This window comes from Otolemur garnettii, unplaced genomic scaffold, assembly GCF_000181295.1.
Source record: "Otolemur garnettii isolate 467f Iridium unplaced genomic scaffold, OtoGar3 scaffold00004, whole genome shotgun sequence".
Taxonomy (NCBI): domain Eukaryota; kingdom Metazoa; phylum Chordata; class Mammalia; order Primates; family Galagidae; genus Otolemur; species Otolemur garnettii.
In genome coordinates this window covers 34,886,614-34,911,872 of record NW_003852399.1, presented here as the reverse complement: position 1 = coordinate 34,911,872, position 25,259 = coordinate 34,886,614, and the positions used below count along the sequence as shown (strand labels likewise).

The window sequence follows — 25,259 nt, the reverse complement described above, 5'->3', positions numbered from 1 at the left end:
GAAAAAGAGGATACTTGAAAGGCCAAGATAGGAAAAAAATAAACCATGACCTAAAAGCATGAACCTGAGTTAACAAGCCAAAAAACCAATGAAGAAAAAGGTATTAGTTTTAGGAATTGACAATTCAGTGAAACAAACTTTCTGACAAATTATGGCCCTGAATGTCTTGCCCCAGGAATCTGAGAGATTAAAAGAGAGAGTTTATACTTACCTTTATATCAGCAATTTTTTTTTTCATGCTACGCTGAAAGAAACCTTTTTCCCCTTCTTACAACAGTAACCAGAGTGAAAAATTACAAGAGATTTACTGTACAAAATTTCCTGGAATTAAAAAGTTTAAACCCCCAAATTCTTGATCCATATGTTCTGGTTATAAAAATTATAGAACTGAAACTTAATGCAATTATTTCCAAATGCCTAATTTTTTCCTTTTTGGGAAATAAAAATACCATTTTTATTTTGCCATTACTCAACTTCTACTGTTTGTATGGTCTAATTAGTAACATAAGTAGCAGTTATTTTTCAACTTCAGTCCATTACTACATTGTTTCTAAATTGTCAATCTCTGCTATTAATTATGAGTCTAGACAATGTTATGATCAAAAACTCAGAGACCAATCATACAGTTGAAAAGAAATGCCTATTAACAAATTCTCCTTCCTTTTGTTGAGACCCATACATTGAACATCCAGATCATTCTTCTATGCCTCTGAAGAGACTATACTGATCCATTCATGCACTAGTATGAGATCGGGGGTGAGGTGGGGGAGCAGTAACTTTAAGAAATTATATACCATATATACACTGTAGCAAAGACTTTATATTTGAGAATCTTTACAGCTTACATTTCCATTCCATTATTACAAGTGATGAAAAGCAAAAATTGCAAGTAGCATGCAAATTATAAATACACAGTCTTCCCACTTCAAATTCCTACTTTCCAGTGTTATTTCCCAATTTATGCAGGAAACTGCCTGCAAAGCTGAAACTGATTAGAAAATTCTTTATAGTTTAAAATATCTCTTTCTCATTTTAAGAGAAACCAAATAGCCAACCATCAAAATTAAAAATAAATTGAATTGTCACAGTCTTTTACAGTTATTGTTATAGATCCACTTCATTTGCAGGTGTCCAAAATATAAAAGGAATAATTCTTTATCTTCAAATTCATCTGTTCTTAAAATGCTACTTAAAACTTTGGTTGTTTTCCTGTAATATAAAAGAAAAAGGTAATTTATCACTTGAATACAGTTTTTTTCTAATTAGTTTATCAACCCAAATACTGTGAACCTACTAAGTGTTTACAGATCTAAATGCATGTTACTATGGTATCTAATAAAGTAACTGGAATTGTGAAATAACAAAACAGTTCTTCTGTGTTTCAAAATATATGTAATTCATTTTTAAATATATTAAATTGTATTCCAAACTGTTGTTCTATTTCTGTGGAAGCTAGCTTTCAAAAATGTATTAATGCATAAATCAAAAGTAAACTTAATTCTAATGTGTAAGTTTGTTCAAAATAAAGTATCTGTCAAACTTTTATTTACAAAATAAAGTGTTATTAAAGATGGAAATTCTACAAGGAAAAAGTGACTATATTTTATGTAACACTGAAGTTTATATTTATTTTTACAGACCAAGGATTACATATGTCAAAGATCTTTAACAGGTGGGAAAATTCAGACATCATCAAGTACATTTTTCCTCATTAAATATGCTTATTTGACAAGTATTATGAAAAAAGTTAGGTTTTTTAATGCTACTCAAAAAAATTTTTAATATATGCTTTAATTCATTTTAAAAAGAAAATTGGCTGAAGTCTATAAGTTAAGGAGTTTAAATTAAGAAATATTGACATAAGCTATGAATAACACAAAAAAATTTTAATTGTAATTGAGAAAAAATGCTATGGATTCCCAAAGGTTAAAATCCCACAAATGGAGACAAGAAAGAGCTAGTAGTCGTCTCACATATGAACTGTTCTCTGTATACCTATATTCTGAGTCTTATCTCACTGAAATCCTAGTTGCCTTTACCTAATAGATTGAAACTCAAAATTCCAGACAAATTTAAGTAGACACCATTAAGGACAGAAATCATTCACTAAGTGAATAAGGAGAAACAGGTACTATATTAAGCACTCTCATGCCTTATTTTATTTAATCCTAACAACAAGAGATTATCATCCCAATCTGTAATTGCAAAACTGTGCTTCAATGAGATTAAGTGATTTGTCCAAATCTGAATTATCAGTACACAAAATGTAGCTACAATTTGAACCCAAGACTAAAGCCAAAACCCATGTCCTTTCCAATAAATATGCTAAAAGATACATGTATCTATGTATGTACTGTGTGTATTCATGTGGATGGGTAGGATAACATGGAAATATAAAGGGCTACTAATAGCAAAGCAATGTTGAGGAAAGTTACAGAACTTGTTTTAGTGTATAAAAAGACTAATAGAACAGAATAGAGGGCCCACAAACAGACCATGCCACAACTATCCTTTCCATAAATTTTGCTATAATTACTAGGTATCTATTGAGAAAAAAGTAAAACTTGACTCCTATCTCACATTATATAGTAAAATTAATTCCAGGTGGATTATAGAACTTAATTGAAAAACCAAATACACTTTAAGAATATGATATGATATTCCCATGACCTTTCAACAGAAAAAATATTTCTTAAAAAAGTACAACTATTCCATTCTGTTTCTTGACTAGACTGGTAATGTATAATAATTGGTATATACCTTTAGATTTTGTAATTTTCTGAATTACTTTTATTTTGTATTAAGAAAGGTTATAAATCTAGAAGTAGAATCAAATGAAAATGATAAAGACAAATATTTTGGAATATAATATTACAATACAAAATCTAAAAAACTACTTACTGGTTTTTGAAGTACAATGGGATGATCAGGCAGAAAGTCTGGTTTTTTTCTGCAGATGGAAACACTTGAAAGCTTCAACAGGAAATCTCTGCTGTATTTAATTCTCTCTGTAGATAAGAAATATCCAATGTAACATTATAAAACATAGAACTGTCTAGATCACTTTTGACTCATTTCTTTCTGGATGACTCTTTAACTATTCATTATTTTAGAGGTGGCACCTGTGGCTCAAGGAGTAGGGCGCTGGCCCCATATATTGGAGGTGGTAGGTTCAAACCTGGCCCTGGCCAAAAACTGCAAAAAAAACCACCAAAGAAACTATTTCTTATTTTATAAGGTGATCAATATTGTCTGTGCAAAAAAGGGGAGAACAAAAGCTTTGAAAAAACATCTACTCCCTCTAGTTTTCCTTTAACATGGCAAGAAAGCCAAGTAACCAAGGAAAAATAGGAGAGAATTGTTTCAGAAAATGGCTAGATAATGCATAACTTTTTTCCATCTGGTTATTCAAGTCTAATAAAATGATCTGGTATTATAAAATATAACAGTAGTAACACCTATTGGGCAATTCAGATCCTGCTAACGTGGAAACTTAATGAGCCTATCTATTGTCTATTTTAGTTTTTTTACTAAAAACTAAATATAATAAAAATAAACTGAATTCAAGAAACACTTATTGTATACCTACTCTGAACCAGGGACTATACTAGGTCTCCAGGCATAAGACCCAAGATAGAGATAATGATTCAAATATTTGCATATTTTTCATCAGAAATGATTACCAGAAACTATCAACAAGATAGACCATATGCTGGGCCAGAGACAATGGAACAGTATTTTTAAAGTACAAAAAGAAAAGAACAGTAACCTAGAATTTCATATTCAATGAAAAAAAAAAAATCCCTCAGGAATACATGTGAAGTAAAGACATTTTATTATTATTTTTATTTTTAGAGACAAAGTCTTTGTTGCCCTTGGTAGAATGCCATGGCATCATAGCTCACAGCAACCTCCAGCTCTTGGACTTAGGTGATTCTCTTGCCTCAGCCTCCCAAGTAGCTGGGACGAAAGGCGCCTGCCACAACGCCCAGCAGCACCTGTGGCTCAGTGAGTAGGATGCCGGCCCCATATACAGAGAGTGGTGGGTTCAAACCCGGCCCCAGCCAAATTACAGTAAAGACATTTCTTAAATGAAGGAAATCTCAAAGAATTCATCATCAGGATGCCTAATCTACAAGAAATGCTAAAGGAAGTTCTTTAGGCAGGAGGGAAATGATACTAGATGGAAACTTTGCTCTTCAGAAATAAAGAAAAAACCTAATAGATGGTTAAATAGCTAGATAAGAATAACAGATTGTTTTTTCTCCCTCTAAGTTTTATAAAAACTGTGCCTTACTGTTGAAAACAAAAATTCTAACACTCATGCAGTTTTCAAGATATAGAGATACAATACACATAACAACTATAGCAAGAATATCATTGCAGTGAGGTGAAAGGAAGGGGACTTTGCATATGGCTGGAAGGCTTTACCATCACCATTATGTGTGAAGTAGTATAATATCAACAAGTAGAAAAGTTGTGTATTATAAATGTCCAGATTGGTGTTTTTTATCTCACGGCACACTTGAACCTATAGTTAAACTTCTGCAGCACACTTAAACTATGTTGATCAAAAAAATAAATGAGTAAAAAAAGTATACACTAACTATGATTTGAACTTCTTTTGAAAATAATGATCTTTAAAATTTTTCACATCACACCTAAGGTCCTCTCATACCAGTGTTCTACAGCACAATGGCTGAAAATCACTGGTCTAGATTATAATTGAGTAAGGTTAAATATCGTACTATAATTCCTATAGTGACCATTCAAAAACTGCAAAGAAATATAGCCAAAAATCCAATGGATAAATTAAAATGGAATACTAATAAAATCCAACAAATGCAAAAGAAGGCAAAAAAGGAAAAACAACCAAACAAAAAACAGAGAGGGCAAACTGAAGAGAGATAATAAAGTAATAAACAGACTTAAATCCAACCTTCTCGACAACCACATTAAATGTTAATTTGTGTAATTTGTTACCAGGGGTCAGTGAACTTTTTCTCTAAGGGGCCATAAGTACTGGAGAATTTGGGGACCATATGATCTCTATCACTGCTATTCAATTTAGTCTTGCAACACAAAAGCAGGCAGATGAAGGGTGTGGCATTGGTCTGTGAACCACAGTTTTCTGATGCCCTTTCTTAAACACTATATTAAAGGCTATGAGTTGACTGAATGGACAAAAAGGGAAGACCCTACTATATGCTGAGCACAAGAGACATACATTAAATATGATGACACAAAAACTTCTGTAAGAAGGTTGGTAGAAGCATTACTCACAATAGTAAAAAACTGGAAACAATATAAATATTTATCAACTGGTACCTAGATAAAACAAAATGTATGTAGCCATACAATGGAAAACACATCCACCAATTAAAAGAACTAATACATGCTACAATATGGATGAGTTTTAAAAACATTAAGTAAAAAAAAAATATGCAAAATGTTATAGATTGTATGATTACTGCATTTATATAAAATGTGCAGAAATGGTAAATCAATAGACAGATAGTAATCGTATTAGTATTAGTTGTGTGGGAATTATGTACAGGGTTCTTTTTGTGGTGATGGAAATATTATAATAGTAAGTAAATTGTGATAGCTGCACAACTATGTCAATTTACTAAAAAGACAAAGAAGTGTACATTTAGAATGATGATTTTTATGGTATATAAATTATATCTCAATAAAACTCTTTTTAAAAAGCAATAGGAATTGGAGGCCAGTGGATTCTAAATTTGGACAATGGGGAATATAGGGAGGGACAGAATGGGTACCTAGTGTTGCTATAATGCTATATGGAAGCAATGAGAATTTTCCAGTAATGTGAACAACTAGTGACTTATAAAATAACTAATATTTAATACTCAATTTCAAACTGTTCTCTGAACTTATCTGTCAGAGGAAGAAAATGAGGAAAGCTCTAAGAACTAAAACAAAAAGATGAAAAAATCGAAAATAAAATAGTCAATATGAGAAAATTAGAGTCAATTATAGTAGGCTACTATCACTAATATCTGACAATAATAGGAGTTTTAGAAGGAGAACACAGAGAAAATGAAGAGAAATAAAATTATCAAAGAAATGTACAAAAGATAATCCACATTGGACAGCCCTAAACCTTGAGATTGAAGAAGTCTGTTATTAATTTATTTTACATTTCTATAGATTAGCCTTTTCTAGACATTTCATACAAAAGGAAACTTAACAATACCTGAATTTCTGAATCTGCTTCTTTCACTTGATATAACAATCTTGAGGTTTATCCTTAACCTGGAATTTCATACCTAGCCAAACCATCAATCAAGTATGAGAGCAGAATCAAAATATTTTCAAATATACAAATTCAAAAAAATTCACTGATCCAATACCCTTTTAAATGAAGCTCCTATATAATGCACTTGAACAAAAGGAGGTAAATAAAGAAGAAAACAAAGAAATCAAAAAATAGATGAAAGATGTCAGTGAAATTGGTCAAGTAGGGAACTCTAAAATCTGTCCCTCTACAAAAGCAATAAATAAGCTTGTTAAAAAATCATCAGAATCATCAACTTTTTCAGAACTCTGGAAGCTTATAAAAAAAAAAGCTAGGATTCTCAATAAAGAAAAATATAGCTAAATTTGCAAAAAGTTTTATGGCATTTTATCTTATTTGGGACAATTCCCCACTATCCAGTCTCAGTCATGGTCTTAGACAGACCGTGACAGACAGCAGTACAGACTTTATTCTCAAAGAATTATGGTTATTTGTTTTGACCTTTTTGGTGTCTCCTTGAAGAACCATTTTGGGGAGTTTGCCAGTATTTCACCTGAGAAAGAACTTTCCTAGCATTGAGGCTGCTACTGGCAATCCATTTGTCAAACATTTAGTGGGCAATATATTAGGAGCTTCCACTCGGGGAAAAGGGCAGTTGGAGCAAATATTAGACATACTGAAAAGCTTGGGAGGAAAAGCTAGCAAACACAATGCTTTGAGGAAGAAGGGCACTATGAAAATCCCAGATGTTCCTGAAAATCTAGAAAGGAACATGCATGCCAAAGGTAGGCGCATGCTCACAGAAAGGCTTGAGAAGGTCCTGAACATCCACCTCTTCCTGATCTTCAGATTCCTGATACATAGGAAGCAAAAGCAAAGGCAGAATTTTAAACTGCCTGGCTGTGTATAGAGAGTATGTGGCAGTAGCACAAAGAGCAGATGCAAATACTAGAGAGGAGTTTGTTTCCTGTTTTGTTTTGTTTTGATTGTAGGTATTGAAGGAAGTTTCTGCCAAATCACTAGCTGACCACTAACAGAACAGAACAGAGACTTTCATGGTCATGCATGACAAAGAATATAGACTTTACAATATTGGTTCAGAGTAGTCATTAACCAACAATTAATATGACAAAGATCAATAACAAACCTTGGTGAAGAAAGAATATCTGATTTCCAGAGCACATTCTAACATTCAAAATAGTTCAGTTTTCAACAATAACCAAAATTACCAGGTATGTAAAGAATGAAGAAAGCATGAGGACATCTATAGAAAAAGAAGTTAACAGAAACTTTCCTTGAGGAAGTAAAGACAATGAACTTAGGATTCTACTGGGGATGTAAAATGCTACTGGGAACGTAAAACGGTATAACTACTGTTAAAAATAGTTCCTCAAAATGTTACACAGAATTATACAATACAGCAAGTCTACTCCTAGGTATATATATGAGAGAAATGAAATCAGGTGTTCAAACAAAAACTTGAACATAAATGTCCACGGCAACATTATTCATAAAAGCCAAAAAGTGAAAACTCCAAAATGCATTAACTGAGAAACGGATAAACAAAATGTGGCATGATCCATACAATGGAGTATTATTTAGTCATAGAAATGCAGTATTAATAGTGCAATAATATTGTGAACCTTGAAAACTTTACAGTAAGTGAAAGAACCAGACATAAAAGATCACATATCATTCCAAACACAAAGAAAAGATAAATGTTTGAAATTACAGATATCCCAATTACCCTGAATTAATCATTATACGTTGCATATAGATATCAAAATATCACATGGACTCCCCCAAAACATGCAACTATTACATTTCAATTTAAAATAATAATTTAAAAACGTCACACACTGTATAACTCTGTTCATATGAGATGTCCACAATAAGTAAATACATAGAAACAGTAATAGATTGTGTTTACCAGTGCCTAAGCTGAGGGGACAACGCTTGATGGGCATGAGGTTTCCTTTCGGAGTGATAAAAATGTTCTAGAATCAGATAATAGTGGTGCTTGCACAACATTGTAAATGTACTAAAAGCCACTGAAGTGTACATGTTAGAATGTTTAAATTAATATGTGGGATATTCATCGTATTTGGTGAATAGTGAATTTCACTTAATAAAAAAAAAGAAACCAAAGGATTGTAAGGAGATATTCCAATACAACAGCAAAGATCCGTTCCAAGATAACAGCTACACCACAGCACTAAAGAATAACTAGTCCATATGGGAACAGGGAAAAAAGAACTGATTTATGTGAGCATACATTATTATAGGTATGTATGACGGGAGTTGGAGTATTTGAGGTAAGAGTTAACATAGAAAAACAAGGCAAGCATTAGCTCCAAAAAAATAATGGATTGCACATAAAAGGAGATAATGTACTTCCTGGCTAAACAGCTGTATTTACACAGTCATAAAATATAAAGAATGATTAAAACTTTAACTGAAACTTATGAAATAACTATGTGGCGTGGAAGGGAAGATGAAAGGGTGTAGAAGTGATGGGACTGATGTGACAGACTAAAGTTTTCATTTACCAAGAGAGAAAATCAATATGTAATATAAAAAATGGAGAAATCTGTAAATAACAATTTAGATACTTTGTTTAGAAATATGAGAGTTAACACTAAAAGAAAAAGCTAATAAAGTCTTCCATATCTTTCACTTTTAAACTACAAACATGGATTGAATGACAAAAATCTGACAACTAAATCATTTTGATTTTATTTCAAAAGTAGCTAGTGTAAGAGAGGCTATTGTTCTCCCCCAAGAGCAATTCTTTTCTTCCGCTTCAGTAATAGAATTTGCTGGCTGCATAGCGAAAGACTACATTTCCCAGTCCACTCTGTCACTATGAACAGACAGGTCATGGCAATGAGATGTAAATGGACACAATATATGCAACTTTTGAGTCATATTCTTAAGTCCCCCTTCCTAATGGTGAGACAGGGGACATGATGGCAGGAGCAAAGGCAATTATCTTGTGCTATAAGATGGAAGCAATGTGTTGAGGATGACGTAGCTTGTTGCCCTGTAGCAACTTCGTAAAACAAAACCAGGATAGCCCCTCAGATTTTACATAATTTAGAAAATCTAGAAGTAAACTTCTATCTTGTTTTAGACCTTGTTACTTATTCCAGTCTCTCTTCTAGATCAGTTAAACTGATAACTGGACTAATATAGACAGAAATTGACCCCAAAATAAAATATTTTATATATTACACATAGGTTTGCTGCTCAACAACAAAGTCATATTACCTAAATGAATGCTGAGACATTCTGTGGTAAAACTGGGAAGGATGGTAAAACTTTACCTTTTTTAACTGGAGACTGATGTTGCTGTTGTTCATTAAGACCTTGAGAAAAGGTTTGCATTCCATTCGTCTTACACTGTTGAACAAGAAAATACACTTTTAAACTCAGATTTAAAAATGTTAAATAACTTTTTTCCAAAACTACCTTCCTAATAATCAAAATATAGTCAAGACATATTTGGGGCTAAATGGTAAGTACTCATTATAAGCCTGCTTATTAAAAATGAGAAACAAAACATTTTTCAAAATATATTCTATATAATGGAATATTATTTAGTCATAGAAATGAAGTATTGATAGTGCAATACTACTAGGAACCTTGAAAACTTTACAGTAAGTGAAGAAGCCAGACACACAAAAATCACATATTGTTCCAAACACAAAGAAAAGATAAATGTTTGAGGTTACAGATATCCCAATTACCCTGAATTAATCATTAGACATTGTATATTATGTGTTTACCAGTGCCTGTGCAGAGGGGACAACTGCCTAATAACAATAAGTATTTTTTGCCATGATTGTTAATTATTTTTGAAAGGGAACATAAAACTAAATAAAATCAGAAACACTGGCAGAAATCAATGTCCTGAGAGAAATGCCTTGGCCTTTTTTCTTATCCCACTTGCAAGACCATCTTTATTGTGAGATTGGTGAAACTGATCTAATGACATTTTAAAAATCTACTTTTAAATTAAATCCTTTACTTCTGATTCCATGCTCACTAAAAAACATTCTGATAACAATTTAGCTTTCCATATATTTTCCTAGAAGCACATAATATACAAGTTATACCAATAAGAGAAACTCAGAACACAGCATTGCAAGATTTCTCCTTATAAAATGATTGGTTTTCTGATTTTTATAAATCAGTTCTACAAACTTGGTACCCCTAAGAAATGATCTCCTTTTATTTTGACAAAAATTACCTTGCAAATATCTTCAGACCAAGGTAGGTTTCTTTGGAGACATCTATTCTGAAAAATGAATCCCTCTACTTCATCAATCATATATTGGCAAGTTGTAAGCCATTCCTTAAATTTCTGCAAATTCTACCAAGGTAACATTGCCTAAAAGCAGAAGAACTAATTATTTAACCCTATGATTTAATAAAGACCTTATGTTTCATCAGGAAAAAAATCAAGTTTTAGTAGAGTTTTTAAGTAGAAATAAAAAAATTGAGAATGTCAAACATTTCGGTTTTCTAAAACTTCTTCCTTACTTTTAGATTTAATTACCTGTAATACAGTATTCTAAGAGTAAAAAATTTTCTACAAAAAATTTTTGCAGATATACACTTCACAAACTTGGCCAACACTTACTTAAATGTAAGATCTAAATTCAAACTTGTCCTTTTTATCATGTCTGCACATATTAGTAACTAAAAATTCTGATTATTTTAAATCTTTCATATCATGTAAAAATATACCTATAAAAATTTTATAAAGTGATTATATGTTATCTCATCTAATTATCACAATCATATAGGAAAATAAGGCCAGTATTATCATCACTGTGTTACAGGCAAGGAAAATCAGGTACGGAGGGTATGGTGACCAACTCAAAAGTATATAGATAAGAAATAATTGAGCTAGTTTTTGAAACTCAGGGCTATTTTCTATAGTTATGGAGGCTGTACATCTGAAGGAGCCATATGCAACTTAGATGTATATTTTCTAGCAAATGGAAGCAAAGGATTATCTTATTCTAGCAAAACACATGTTCTTCTATAATTTTTGTTCCTCTTCTAATTCTTGCAAATACACCAAATGAGTAGTGGTGGCCTGTTGAACTCATTTAACAAACACAGAATGCCTATGGCATGACAAGCACTGTGCTTTGTATCAGAAATACAAAGATAAACATGACATTCCAGTATCTGTTCTCAGAGACTTACAAACTAAAAGGAAGCAGAAAAACATCAAATCATAGTAAAATTTGAGAAGTTCTATAATAAAAGATAGGCAGAAGTGCAATAGAGGATGAAGTAAGGGTATCAAACTGGCTTAGAAATGTCAGGAAAAGCTTTAGATAGATAATGCTTAGACTGACACTTGATGAGTTCACCTGGCTAACTGGAGAAAAATGGATGTTTATGGACTAAAAGAATAGCCTTGTACTGGGGAGCATGGGATAATATGGGTAGTGCAGGAAATGGGAAAGGTTAAATTAGGCTTAAGTAAAGCAATATGAGCATCAGGTTTGTTTTTTTTAAATTTCAACTCTAATGCTATTCACTATAGTACAATCCCTAGTATGTGTTCTCAGATATTCTATTTAACCTTTTTATATTCTATAGCAAAAATGTTCCCAGTCTGTTGTTCACTTATCTGAAACTAATGTACGTATTGTATATATACTACTGAGATTAGGAAAAAGGAATAGGAAGGAATAAATGCATATCAATCTCCATTTCCAGAACGAAAAACTAAAATGTAAGATTTGTAAATAATATCAATTTAATCCTGTAATCCTAGTACTATGGGAGGCTGGGGTGAGAAGATAACTGGAGGCAAACATTCCAGACCAGCCTGGGCAAAGAAAATTTGGACATCAGAAAATTAGGTTGGACATGGTAATATATGCTTATAGTTCTAACTACTTGGGAGGCTTAGGTAGAAGGATTGCTTGAGCCCAGGAGTTCAAGGTTGCATGAGCTATCATCATGCCACTGTGCTCCAGCTGACACATTAGAACAGGATTCTGTCTCTTAAAAAAAAAAAAATCAAAACATAAAATGTAAACAGGAAAAAAATTGTAACTCAAATCCTAAAGAGTTTGTTTCATATAAAAGAGGTTCTAGGAAGCAAACAAAAACTCTATAGAAAAGAATGGGAAAAACTGGGCGGTGCCTGTGGCTCAGTGAGTGGGCACCAGCCCTATATACCAAGGGTGGCGGGTTCAAACCCAGCCCCGCCCAAACTGCAACAAAAAATAGCTGCGCATTAATGGTGGGTGCCTGTAGTCCCAGCTATTAGGGAAGCTGAGGCATGAGCTAAGCCCAAGAGCTGGAGGTTGCTATGAGCTGTGACTCCACAGCACTCTACGAAGGGCAACAAAGTGAAGCTCTGTCTCTAAAAAAAAAAAAAAAAAAAAAAAGAATGGTAAAGGATAAGAATTGATAGTACAAATGAAATGAAATCCATATGACTCTGAAACAGATCAAAGAAGGCAAATGTTGATGCCATTGATGGCACAAATTCTTGATACTCTTCCTATCAAGATGTAAATTCTATGTCTATTCCCCCTGAATCTAGACAAGCTCTCTAACTGCTCCTACAAATCTCAAATGGCAGAAATGGCAATGCACTAGTTTTCAGGCCCAGGCTTTAAAAGACTGGCAGCTTCCACCTCCTGTCTCTTGGAACATTAGTAATTGAACCTAGAGACAGTACTGTAAGAAGCCCAAGTCATTTGGAAAGGTCTTTTATAGGTGCTTGCTCTAGTCCATAGCACCAGCTGAGCTCCAAGCCAATGGCCAGTATCAACTGCCAGCCATGTGAGTTAGCCATTTTGGTCATCCAACTCAGCCAAGTCTTTAAATGACTTCCAGTCATAGATGCTAGCTGAACTATAGCCACATGACTGAACTAAAGTAAGAAATAGCCACCTGACCCCAGTCATACCACAGAGCCAGGAAAGATAATAAGCTTTTGTTTGAAGCCAAAGTTTTAAAATACTTTGTTATGAGGAAATAATAAAGAATAAAAAGATTACAGGAAGTTGTTAATGCAGAAGGAAGATGACAGCAGACAGAAACATGGGCTTACACCAAAAATGAGTAGTGCTAGAAATGGAATAAATAAAGACAAAACAAAATTCATTCAGTTTTAAAAACTAATTTAAAAGATAATACAAGCAAAAGTAGTGGTAATGTACTATGTTTTTATAGACCAAGCAAAGGTAAAATTGTTACTATAATAGCACAAGAATGGGAGGGAAAACTCTACAAAAAAGCTACTAGATCTAATAATTGAATTTCACAAGGTCAGCATACAAAAATCAATTGTATCTCCAAATCCTAGCAATCAACAAGTAAATTCAAAATTTATAAAATGTACCAGTTATAATAGTATTCAAATACATGAAATACCCATAAATTCAACAGATTTTCAAGATCTCTATGCTAGAAGATACTAAAAGCATAGAGATGTACCACTTTCATAGATTACATAATGACTCAATATTATTAAGATGTCAATTCTTCCCAAATTAATCTATAGAGTCAACCAAAATTCCAATGGGTCTTTTTGTAAAAATTGACAGGGTCATTTAAAATTTGTATGCAAATTCAAGGACCTAGAATAGCCAAGATACATTTTTTTTTTTTTTTTTTTTTGTAGAGACAGTCTCACTTTATCGCTCTTGGTAGAGTGCCATACCATCACACAACTCACAGCAACCTCCAACTCCTGGGCTTAAGTGACTCTCTTGCCTCAGCCTTACAGAGTAGCTGGGACTACAGGCGCCCTCCACAATGCCCAGCTATTTTTTTGTTGCAGTTTGGCCGGGGCCGGGTTTGAACCTGCCACCCTCAGTATACGGGGCCAGTGCCCTACCCACTGAAAAACAGGCATGGCCCAGCCAAGATACATTTTAAAAAGAATAAAGTTAGTGACATTTCACTACTTGATTTCAAGACTGACAAAGCTATAGTATATTTGTACAATTTTGACATAAAGAAAAATATAAATCAATAGAACATAATAGAGAGTTTAGAAATAAATTCATAAGTATATAATGATACACTGATTTTCAACGAACTATTATGGCTCAATAATAAAAAGACAAACATCCCAAATAAAAGAAACAGGCAAAAGATTTGAACAGGCACTTCACCAAATGATGAGGATGAGGATGATGATAGAACAAAAAGAAAAAGAAAAATACAGATGTCAAATGAGCTTATAAGATGTTTAGTCTCATTGATCATAAGGAAAACACAAATTTAAAAAACAATGAAGTACCACTACTCACACACTAAAATGGCTAAAAATAAAAATATTGATCATACTGATATTGGTCACGGTTTAAAGCAAACTACTAGTGAGAATATAAAATGTTACAACTCCTTTGGTGCTATTTTTATAGTACCTTATGAAGCTGAACAAACTTATATGACCCATTAATTCCACTCCTGGGTATTATGTATACATCCACACAAAGATTTGTACATAACTGTGCATTATTTAGTATCTTCCAAAAGTAGATACAATGCAATAACCATCAACTGTTGAATTAACAAATTGTTGTATATACAGTAGGATACAACCCCACATTAAAAAGAAACTATTGATACAAACAACCTGAAAAAAATCTCAAAAACATTATGAGAAAAATCCAGCACCAAAGAATATATGTGATCCCATTCATATGGAATTCTAGAACAGTCAAAACTAATCTAAAGTCTAAGGATCAGTGGGTATGTGGAAGAAGAAAGATGGTTAGTGGAAATGGGAGTAGTAAATGATTGCAAAGAGATCTAAGGCACACTGGAGAAAGATGGAATTGTTCTATATTTTCATTTAAGAGTTTATTGATAGGGTAATACTTGCCAAAATTATTGAACAAATAAGTTAATTTTACTGAATGTAAATTATACCTCAATAAAGGTATATATTTCAAAAAGGTATATATTTTAAAAAAATATATCAAGTATCTCTGACATAGGTTCTGGGAGCTTTAACATTATAATGGAAACATCAGACAAAATTATAATTTTAGAAATAATTTAATTGCATTAGTTGATTTTTTACTACAAAGTTGGAATATTAATATATTCTCTTTTTTTTACATATAAAGTTTCTAAAAGAAAGTCAATAACTTCCCCAAAGTTATGAATAGTACTATTGCATAATTAAGGAAATGTTAGTCAGTGGAACAAACAAAATATTTCAGTGACTTATAGAAAACTCATCATTAAAGCAGGAGTAGTCAAAATAACATGGTGTCAATATAGAGATATACAAACAATCAATGGAACAAAGTAGAATACATAAACATATCTATATGAAAAATATATATAATAATGATTCTATATCAGTGTGGGAAGGAAGAATTAGTCAATAAATTATACTTTACAATTGGTTATCTATATTTAAAAAATTAAATTTCTATCAATACAAAAACTTGATTTCAGGTAGACTATACAACTAAATATGAAAGCAAACTTTAGGGCTTTTAGAAGACTATGCAGGAAAATATTTTTTGAGTAAAGATTTCTTATATAAAAAGTGAAGTCATAAAACATTGATAATATGACATTAATATTTTAAACTTTTGAACAAAAAGCACGAAAAAGAAAATGACTCCCATAGACCATATTCCTAAGAAACTATGTGCTATGCAGATAGGAAAAATAATTAGAATCCATAATATATTTTGAAGGCATATACAATAAATCCAATAAAAATAGGTAAATGATATGAATTATCAATTTACAAAAGAGGAAATCCAAATAGTGAAACTGAACATATGAAAAATGCTCCACTTCACAAGTGACAGAAAATTAAAAATTAAAACCAACCCAAAGACGTAATTTTGCACCCATTGGGCAAGGAAAAAAAAGTTCAAGTCTGTCAATAACAAGGTAAGGAAGTGGAAAAGTCAAAGGTCTCATGCACTGTTCATACAAATCACTCAGGACAGTAATTTGGCTGAAGGTAATGATACCCTTTAATATAGTCATTTCACTCCAGTTTTATACCACAGAGAAACTCTCAAACATGTATACTACATAACTTACAGATGACAGTCATTGTAGCATTATCATAAAATAGGAATAAGTGCCTATCAATAGAAAATGCAACAAAATGTGATATATTCACATATATTAAAATATTTTTCTGTATCAGTGCATACTGCTTTATTCATTATAAAGTTGTCTAGTATTCCACTTAAAATATGCTTATGCATGAATAATCTGTTTATGGAAACATGTGGATAAGAAATTGGTATAACAGTTACTTCTGGTCAGAAGAAAAAGGTGACTGGGGGATAAAGACTAGAAGGAAACTATTTGCTAAATGTCATTTTATGTACTTTGAATTTTTAACTTTGAACTTTATGACTATTTTACTTAAGATAAAAATTAAATTTTATTATAAACCTTAATGTGAAAGAAAAATATGGCAAACACATATGGGTACAGTATTAATAAAACTATAAAACAATTTAAAAATTCTATTACAGCAAAATTATAAATACATTCATGGAAAAAATGACAAATTGATAACAGTTATCTCTGGGAAGGTTGGGAAGGAAGTGGAATGGTGGAGGGATATACAAAAGGTTTTTAACTATATCTGTTAGGTTTATTCTTTAAAAATTTTTAAACTAAATACAGCAAAATGTTTAGATTTGAAAATTTTGGGCAACACTGTACAGGCATGTTACATTCTCTTTAATATATATTTGAAATGTATCATAAACTTTTGGCATTGGGGATCAGCCCCAAACTACACCATGATTTCTTTACCAGTGACTGGTGGTGGTGAGAGGATGAGGGAAAAATAAAAAGTCAAAGACACAAAAGAAAAGTTTAAAAAGCAGGCTGGGGGTGCCTTTCATCTCCAAACGTGAGGATGGGAGGAAAGAGCCCTAACTACAGGCTAGCTCCATACTTGTTACACCATCACTGTTTAATAATCAATCTAAAGGGGGCTAAATCCTTACATCATGGTCCTTGCTGGGCTTGCATTTTCTAACCAAACTATTAGTTTAACTACCTTAATTCAACTGATTTACTGCTTTCTTTTTTTACTCTAATTTATTTATGATCTTAACAAACAGAGCATGGGGCAGGGAACACAGTCCAGGAGAAGGATATGGAAACCACGCACACAAATCTCAAGAGTAGCGATTAAGCCCCCGGGAAAATTTGTAGGCAGCTGAGTTAGCACTGCTGCCAATACTGAGAAAACAGAAAAAAGGAGGCATTTTCCTTATTTCCCTGAGAGACCTGTTCTATCTTAACAAGGTTTAGGTAGCTGCACTGTTTCTAGCACATTCTGCCCTCCCCAAATGCACTCACTCTCCCTGAGAGGGCAGGCTGCCTGCAGGAGCCTTGTCTCTCAGTGCTCAGTGACCTCTTAGCCAAGTCCTGCTGGGGGAAGAGGGGTAGAGCTCTGGCAAGACCTTTTCTCTGTTTGAAAACACCAGGCTTCAGGCTGTCACCCTTGCAACAGATTTGAGATTCCCAGTATTGCTTCTGCAGTCTGAATGCATACATACTTTCCTCTGGTCCACTTCTCTCCTCTCTTCCCTTCTGCCCATCATCTGCAACCATTTCTTAATTCACTTCCTAACTTACTGGTTTTAAACACATTAAATCATTATTTCTAGCAATGCAAGCACATCAAGATATGACTCTTCCCTTAAGCACCCACAGGTCCCCCCACTCTTTAGAAAATATATAAAGCACTTAGTATAGCATCTGGCACACAACAGCTAACTAACAAATGTTATTGTCCAATATAATGCTTCATTTTATAATTTCTAAGACTTACTCTGCTAACTCCACTTTGTAAGCACTGAGTGTTGCATGGATATTCATTTTGAAAGTTGAAAGGGAACACTGCTCCTGTTAGGAGAAAAAAATGTATTTTAAATATCCATTGCTTTAATAAATAATTTAATATCACCTAAAATGCTTACGTGTCCAGGATATTATTGGTACTGTTTTAAAATGTTTTCTCATAATGCACTTATCAACTAACATTTATCCAACTCTATGAAATGCAGCAGCTGTGTTAGGGGATGAGTAGGAGTATACAAATATGGAAAGAGTTCATAGATAAAAGAGTTTATAGTCTACTTTAAAAGACAAGCTCATAAATAATGACTATACATGTAATACAATTACAGTAAGTAATTTCAGAAATTTAGAGAAGGTACTAGAGAGAGCAAAGTAGGTTTGTGGGTATCAGGAATGTTTCACAAGAGGAAGTGTGTTGAGCAAGACCAAAATTAATTTCTGGTTTATTAAACTTTTCCGCCTAATAATATGCTTCTGGATCTCAAGAGGATATAAGGAAATAAGGGATCAGGGCTATCTTCCCACCTTATGTCCCCTCTTACTCACTCACATGAGAGAGGAGGGATCAGAGAGAAAAACTGGATCTGAAGAGATGAAGAGAGAAGTGCTGACAAAAGGCAGGTCATAGAAAGGAAATGCTGCCAATGTTTTTTTATTCTTCTTTTTAGGATAAAATCTGAGACATTATTAACCTTACACACCTACTGCCAGTGCAGCAGCAGAATACAGGACCTGTACTGCTAAACTAGAATAATCCATTAATTTCATTTGTCTATCCTAAGTCATCATCATCTTGAGAGCAAACATGGTGAGAGGGGAAACAATCTGCCTTGTAGATTGTCCAACCAAGGATGAAAAGCAAACAAGGGACCAGAGTTAGTGCATCTCTACCTTTTCTGTTTCATCTCTGCACCCAATAAAAGTCTTTGTTTTCCTTCTTCTAAGTAGCATATTAATTCAGTTGAATACACAGACTAAAGAAATTTAACTAAGTTGTATGTATGTCACCTAAGTGAGACCATAGAATCTATTCTGGCAATAAGTAATGAACAGAATAAAAAGGTTAATATTCTAATTAAAGAGTGTAATATCAAGTATTTCAAGAATATGTCCAAAAGAATAGTTTTATGGGCAAAAGGAAAATAATTTTATAATTTTTGTTTAGGTTTTGTGAAATTAGATATGTTCCAAACTAACAAAGCCCTACATCTGTAAGAGTACCAGTATGCCACTATAGACTCTAAAAGCACTATTTTGTGCTAATCTTTTTTGTGTGTTTGTTTGTATTTAGGTATATCCTTATACTCTTTTAAACTGGAGTCTCATTCTGATCAGACTCCAGTTTATTAAAGAAATGAAACATGAAAAAATTGACATAAAATTATTTTCAGTCAAGGACTATTCTACCTACCTTTGTAGGTCTTGTTAACTATGGGCCAATAGATTATTAAGAATATTTTTCTTTTGGTAATACTTATAAACTCTAAATATCCACTTGAAACAGTTTATGTATTGGTTAGCTTTTAAATCCTAATTAGCTACTGATACATTAACATTTAAAGAACTGTACATTATATTACTCACCTGGTGGAGAAGTCAGATGACGAACAGGTCTTGCTGGTTGAAGCGGTTTACCAATCAATTTTTTGGTTTCCATTGTCACAAAGACCTTGAGGTTCCATACTTTAAGAAGGAAAAATACATTTTTATCTTTTGGACAAGACAATTAAGGTGTTTTACATATATACAACTAACTACAACACTCATTTGAAGATACATATAAGTTAAGGCATAAAACTCAAACACATAAAAGCACTTAAAACAATATGCAATAGCCTTAGACCTTTATAAAATATTCATCACGGTTGAGTATTCCCTCTTTAAAACATTTTCCTCACTTAACTTACCTGACTCAATTTTCTTTTGGTTTGTTTCCTATTTCTTTGATTGCCTCTTTTAACTTCCCTAGCTGATTCCTTTTCTGTTCTCTAATTAAGGTAGGGATTCTTCCGAATTTGGCTTTGGTAGCTAGCCTCATCTATTCTCATGGTTGGTTGCAACTACCTATGTGATAAATATGGGATAATTTATACTTGCAGCATACACTTCTCTTTTAAATTTCACTCGTTTTTCTAACTGCTTAATGATATTTCAATTTATACATTATCATAGGCACCTCAAATTCCACATATCCAAAATCAAATTAATGACTTTGACCCCAAAGCAGTCCCTCCTCCTGCATTCTTTAAAGTTATCACCAACTCCTTTGGACCACACTTGGTAATTTCACTGTCTAAATTAGAGCCTCCCACCCCTTAGTCTCTAATTCATGTCCATACTATATATATTCCAAAATATATCTCAAATCAATTTTCTTCATTCCTACCTCCACTCTCTCTAGTTCCACAATAGCTCTTAATTCATCGCTTTGATCACTTTTTAGTTGGATTTGAATGTTCCCCCTCTCTATTCTTGGGACACCAAGAATTTATCCACAATTATAACATTTAAAAAAAACTGTACTATAATTGTTAATTTACTTATCTTCCGTGCTAGACATAAATATGAACAGATCTATGAACAGATTCTTCATAAACAATGAGGATAATGTCTGTTTACCTGTGTGCCCTGTAACACTATACCTGGACTTAATCCAAAGTAGGTACAAAATAAGAATTCCTTGAACAAACAGATGCATATAGTCTCTTTTCTCTCCAAAATATGATCCCTTTACACACTGATTTCAAAACCTCAGTTACCCATCATCTCTTGGAGTATTAATAACAGAAGTAGGTACCAATGTTCATGTTATATGCAGTAAACCACTTGCCTACACCATAGTATTCCAAACAAACTCTAGAAAAATTAGGCACTACTAGTAGAGTTCAGCCTGCATGGGTTCATCTCATGACCCCTCCATCTAGTTATATAACTGTATGGCTATGAGTAGCTTCTACTTCCTAGGCATGATATGAAGACTAAAGAATTTACATAAAGCACTTAGCACAGTACCTGGTACACAGTAAGAGTTCAGAAAATTTTAGCAAATCTTATTATCATCCTCATTTTATAGATAAGGCTTAGAGAAATAAGGTCGTGTGCCCAAGGCCAAAAGTCTAGTAGGAGATCATAGGTATGTCCATACCCACACTTCTGATCAACACTCTACAATAATCTAGCTAGCCTCAACCTCTCCTTCCATCACACACCCAGGCAGAATTGCCCAACTTCTAGTTAAGAAACCTTTCTATATGTTTACAAAGCACTCATCTCCTTTTCAACTTGGTACTTTACTTACTGCACTAGCTGAAATTATCTATTATGTGACTATTAAATTACAGTTCTGTAATTTAGGTATATCTAAAGTGTCTATCACAGTGACTAGCCTACAGATGTTCAATCAGTTTTTGAATTAATGTTATTTTCTTTCACCACATATAAGCATTCTCCCAAACAGCTATAACTTTGTCAAGACCAAGTGTCAAGCCCTTGCTACTTGGAAAGCATCCTCATGTCTCACAATGTTAAATAAAATAGTTGACCTGAAATTCTTTAGTTCCTAATAACCTTCCTCCACCATTAGTCCCTAATGTATTTTGTCTGTTTTACTAAAATAAATCATAGCAAATATATGCCTATTTGATTAACTATGTATTAGCTGAGGACACAAAAATTACATTTTATGTATCTTTACTAAATAAAACTTTATTAATTTTTAGTACTTTCTGTTTTCTGACACTTGTATGGGACATAAGCTTTCCTGATTTTTATGCCCATCAAAACATAGTCAAAAAGTAAAACCCTACTTGACGTTGCACCAGAAATAATTACAGTCATATGATCCTATGGAAATCATAAGTCTAAATGAATGTTTCTCCCAGTATAAAATAAGGTTAATAACTATTTTTGTTCCAAGAAATGCTTTATCCTATGTAAAAATGTCTTTGAACATATATAATTCAAATGTTAAAATCAAACACTAAGAATCTCTCAGCAGTGATAACTAAGCTCAAAAAAGTTCATTTTTCTGAAATTAGGTGATAAGTCAGTCAGTACCCCAACTTAATACCTACGAGTTTTTAAATATATCTATTAACTAGTATTTCAACACAGCTACTAACAATATTCTAAACAAAACTAATGCTATCTGTACTTTTTGACAATCTAACTTTGATATTATAGGAAACAAAAAGGCTATAACCACAAGTAGGAAAAAAACAGACTTCAAACATATTTATTGATTTTTATGATATATTTAAAATAGGACCAAAAAGCAATTGAATATCCATTGCTTTATTCAATGTTTATCCTAACCATTTTAATTAGGACCCTAATACTAGTAGGTAGTAACTTTCCATCCTGTTTCCCATATAAACTAGTGAATCAGAATACAATAGAATAGAGTACTTTGGCACACACTTCCTTGTTTTTCATTGCTCAGCTGAAATTGAGTTGTAGGTTGTAAAGTCTTTTCCAGTTGCTGAGCAAGGCAAATCCACAGTATTCAAACGAGGGATTTTCAAGAGTTGGGGAGTTTCAGAACTCTATTATATGACTTAGCAATACAAGTAAATAAATAAAAAATGCAAGCTCCCTTAATACCACTTACCCTTCAATTTCCAGTAGGAAAGTTACACTGAGGGGTCCCATATATATATATAAATCCAAGTCAGTTAAGGAAGTTAGAAAAAAATAGTTCCATGCAGTATGCTGTTTAAATGTGTTTAAAAAATAAAAGTAAACTATGTCTGCACATAAACACTGACATTATTGGAGATTAGTTTGGGATTACAATGCCCCCTATATACCACCATCATGTCATTAATGAAAAAGGTTAAGTATTTACAAGTAGCAATTATTATTGTAAAACTAATTCATGGGATTAAAATCGAGACAGCATTTCACAAACTAAAACCTATTTCTCAGTTTAGCTGAAAATAATAACTACTTGCCTGAACTACAAATTCAGTATATAAAAAAACTTCCATCTTAAACTTTAATGTCTGCTTCACCCATGGAACGTACAGCTCGAAAGGTTTCCCTTGAAGCTACTGATACTACCTAGAGTAGGCATTTATGATAGCAACTATTATAAAGGACAATCTCTGCAAAAGAAACAGAATCCTACCTGCAACTCTGAATAGCAAGTAGCAGACCTATCATAAGGTTGTTTTCTAAAGGTAAATACAGAGTGTCATAAAGTTCATGTGCAATTTAAAATGTATATGTGTTTTGATCTAATGTCTCAAAAACATTGTTTCTCTTAACACGTGTTGAGAAATAGTTGCTGAACAAAGCAGTATTTCTCAAGCTCACATATACTTACATACTTAACAAGTCATCTTAAAAGGCTAAATTATATGAATAAAAGGTTAATCTGTAAGTCAGGAAACCTAAATTGCAATTGTATTCTACATCTGGCAATATTCACTATATCTCAGGTTCCTTTTTTGTCTAAAAAAAATTGAATATGAATCCTCAGGCATGACTAATTCTGAAATTACAAATTAATGTAGAATTTTCTAAACTATACTAAGTACAATGGGATAATAAGCACATATACTTACCAATTTGAACACAATCTCATTACCCAGCATACAACATCCTTTTCATATTAGAACACTATTTTTAGATCCTACTATAGACTAAATGCCTTACATATATTCTCATCTAATTTTGAGCCATATATTAACTGTGGAGGAAATTATCAGCCCCACTTTATAAATGAGAAATCTGAGGCTCATAAAAATAAAGAGACATACCCAGTTCACACAACTTACAGTGCTAAAAGTGAGGATCTGACTACAAAGTTCATGCTCTTGTCTCTAAAATTGCCTGTTTGGTAAGAAAAAGAAAGACATCTGACTGTCCACAGATGTTTCTGGACACTGCATGTATGTCTAAAAAAAAATTAACTATTAGAAGTAAAATTTTTATAAAGCCATGCTGAATAAGCTGTCATGTTCTAGTAATTTCCATTTCCTCAATTTACAATTTTTCTGCGGATACCAAATAAATTAGGGATTACTATGCTCTTCTTATGCTATAAAGATGTACTGACTGTCAGTACAGTGTACTGACATCCTAATAGTCACAAGTCACAACATAAATACCCTATGGACTGTTTATAGAAGCTGGGTACTGTGCTGAAAATCTCCCATTTAAATTCAAGACTTCTTCGTGAAGCGCTGCTGGTTCTGCTGCCAAATAAATTGATGAAATGAAAAGATCATATTCTCATTCACCTTTTATTTCCCATATAACAACCGGACAGGATTTAATCTCAGTTTCCAAATTCAAAACATTACTTTTACAAAGTTAGGATTCCTTGAAACCGAATGCGGCTGGTAAGTACCGCGTAAAGCGTCCGCGCTGATACAATGATGAAAGGAACACAAAGGGAATATCGGAGGGCAAGGAAAAAAGCGACTAGACTCAGGTGGTGAAAGACATTTTACATTCCTCAATCTGGTTGCTTTATTCAATTAAAACTGAAATATCAAAAAAACTATTAGCCAAGAGAGTTAGTTTCGTTACAGGCCTTCTCTATAATTAATCCAAAAAAAAAAAAAAAAAACCCACAGAATTTAACGTTTAGACGGGATAAACCTGCCCAGGTGTTGGCGGCTCCCTGACTAATCTCAGCTTCCTTTTTCGTAGCGCAGGCTACGGTACCAGCCATGAAAGCCTTCGGCCACCGGGATGGGGGACAAAGTCTCAAAAGCATCCCGCCACCCAGCACCAGGTCCCGGGACAGAGGCAGCGGTCCCGCGCGTCTATTTACATTCTCGGAGGTCGGTTGGGGTGGGCTTTCCCTCAGCAGCCCACCTCTGTCCTGCGGCCGCCCGGCCCGCGGCGGTTCACCCCGTCCGACTGCCCGCCGCCCCCGGCCCCGTAACCCACCCGCCCGACCCCGCGGGGCCCGCAGCGACCTTTCCCGACCCTCCCCAGAGCGCCTCTCCCTCGCCCGCGAGTCGGCGCCCCGCCGCCTCGTCGCATCGCGGGGCCCGACTTCTGGTCCGCCGAGTCGCTCGTTCTCCCCGGTCACCTACCGCCTCAAGATCCAAGAGGATTTCGGGGCAGCAGCGTCGCCGCTCAGCCTAGACGCGGCGGCCGAGCGCCCCGCTGCCCGTCGGGG

The 25,259-nt window shown here is 33.7% G+C and overlaps 1 protein-coding gene across 1 annotated transcript; it reads right to left on the bottom strand.

Annotated features, from left to right (window-relative positions):
- Positions 1 to 651: 651 nt before the first annotated feature.
- CUNH8orf88 (chromosome unknown C8orf88 homolog) lies at positions 652 to 25,259 on the bottom strand. Its single transcript, XM_003782493.1, has 6 exons — positions 25,174 to 25,259; positions 19,706 to 19,804; positions 18,093 to 18,166; positions 9,589 to 9,664; positions 2,902 to 3,008; positions 652 to 1,209 (listed from the first exon to the last, which is right to left on the bottom strand). Exons 2-6 carry the CDS (start codon positions 19,776 to 19,778, stop codon positions 1,186 to 1,188), a joined length of 354 nt encoding a protein of 117 aa, XP_003782541.1. The 5' UTR covers positions 19,779 to 19,804; positions 25,174 to 25,259; the 3' UTR covers positions 652 to 1,185.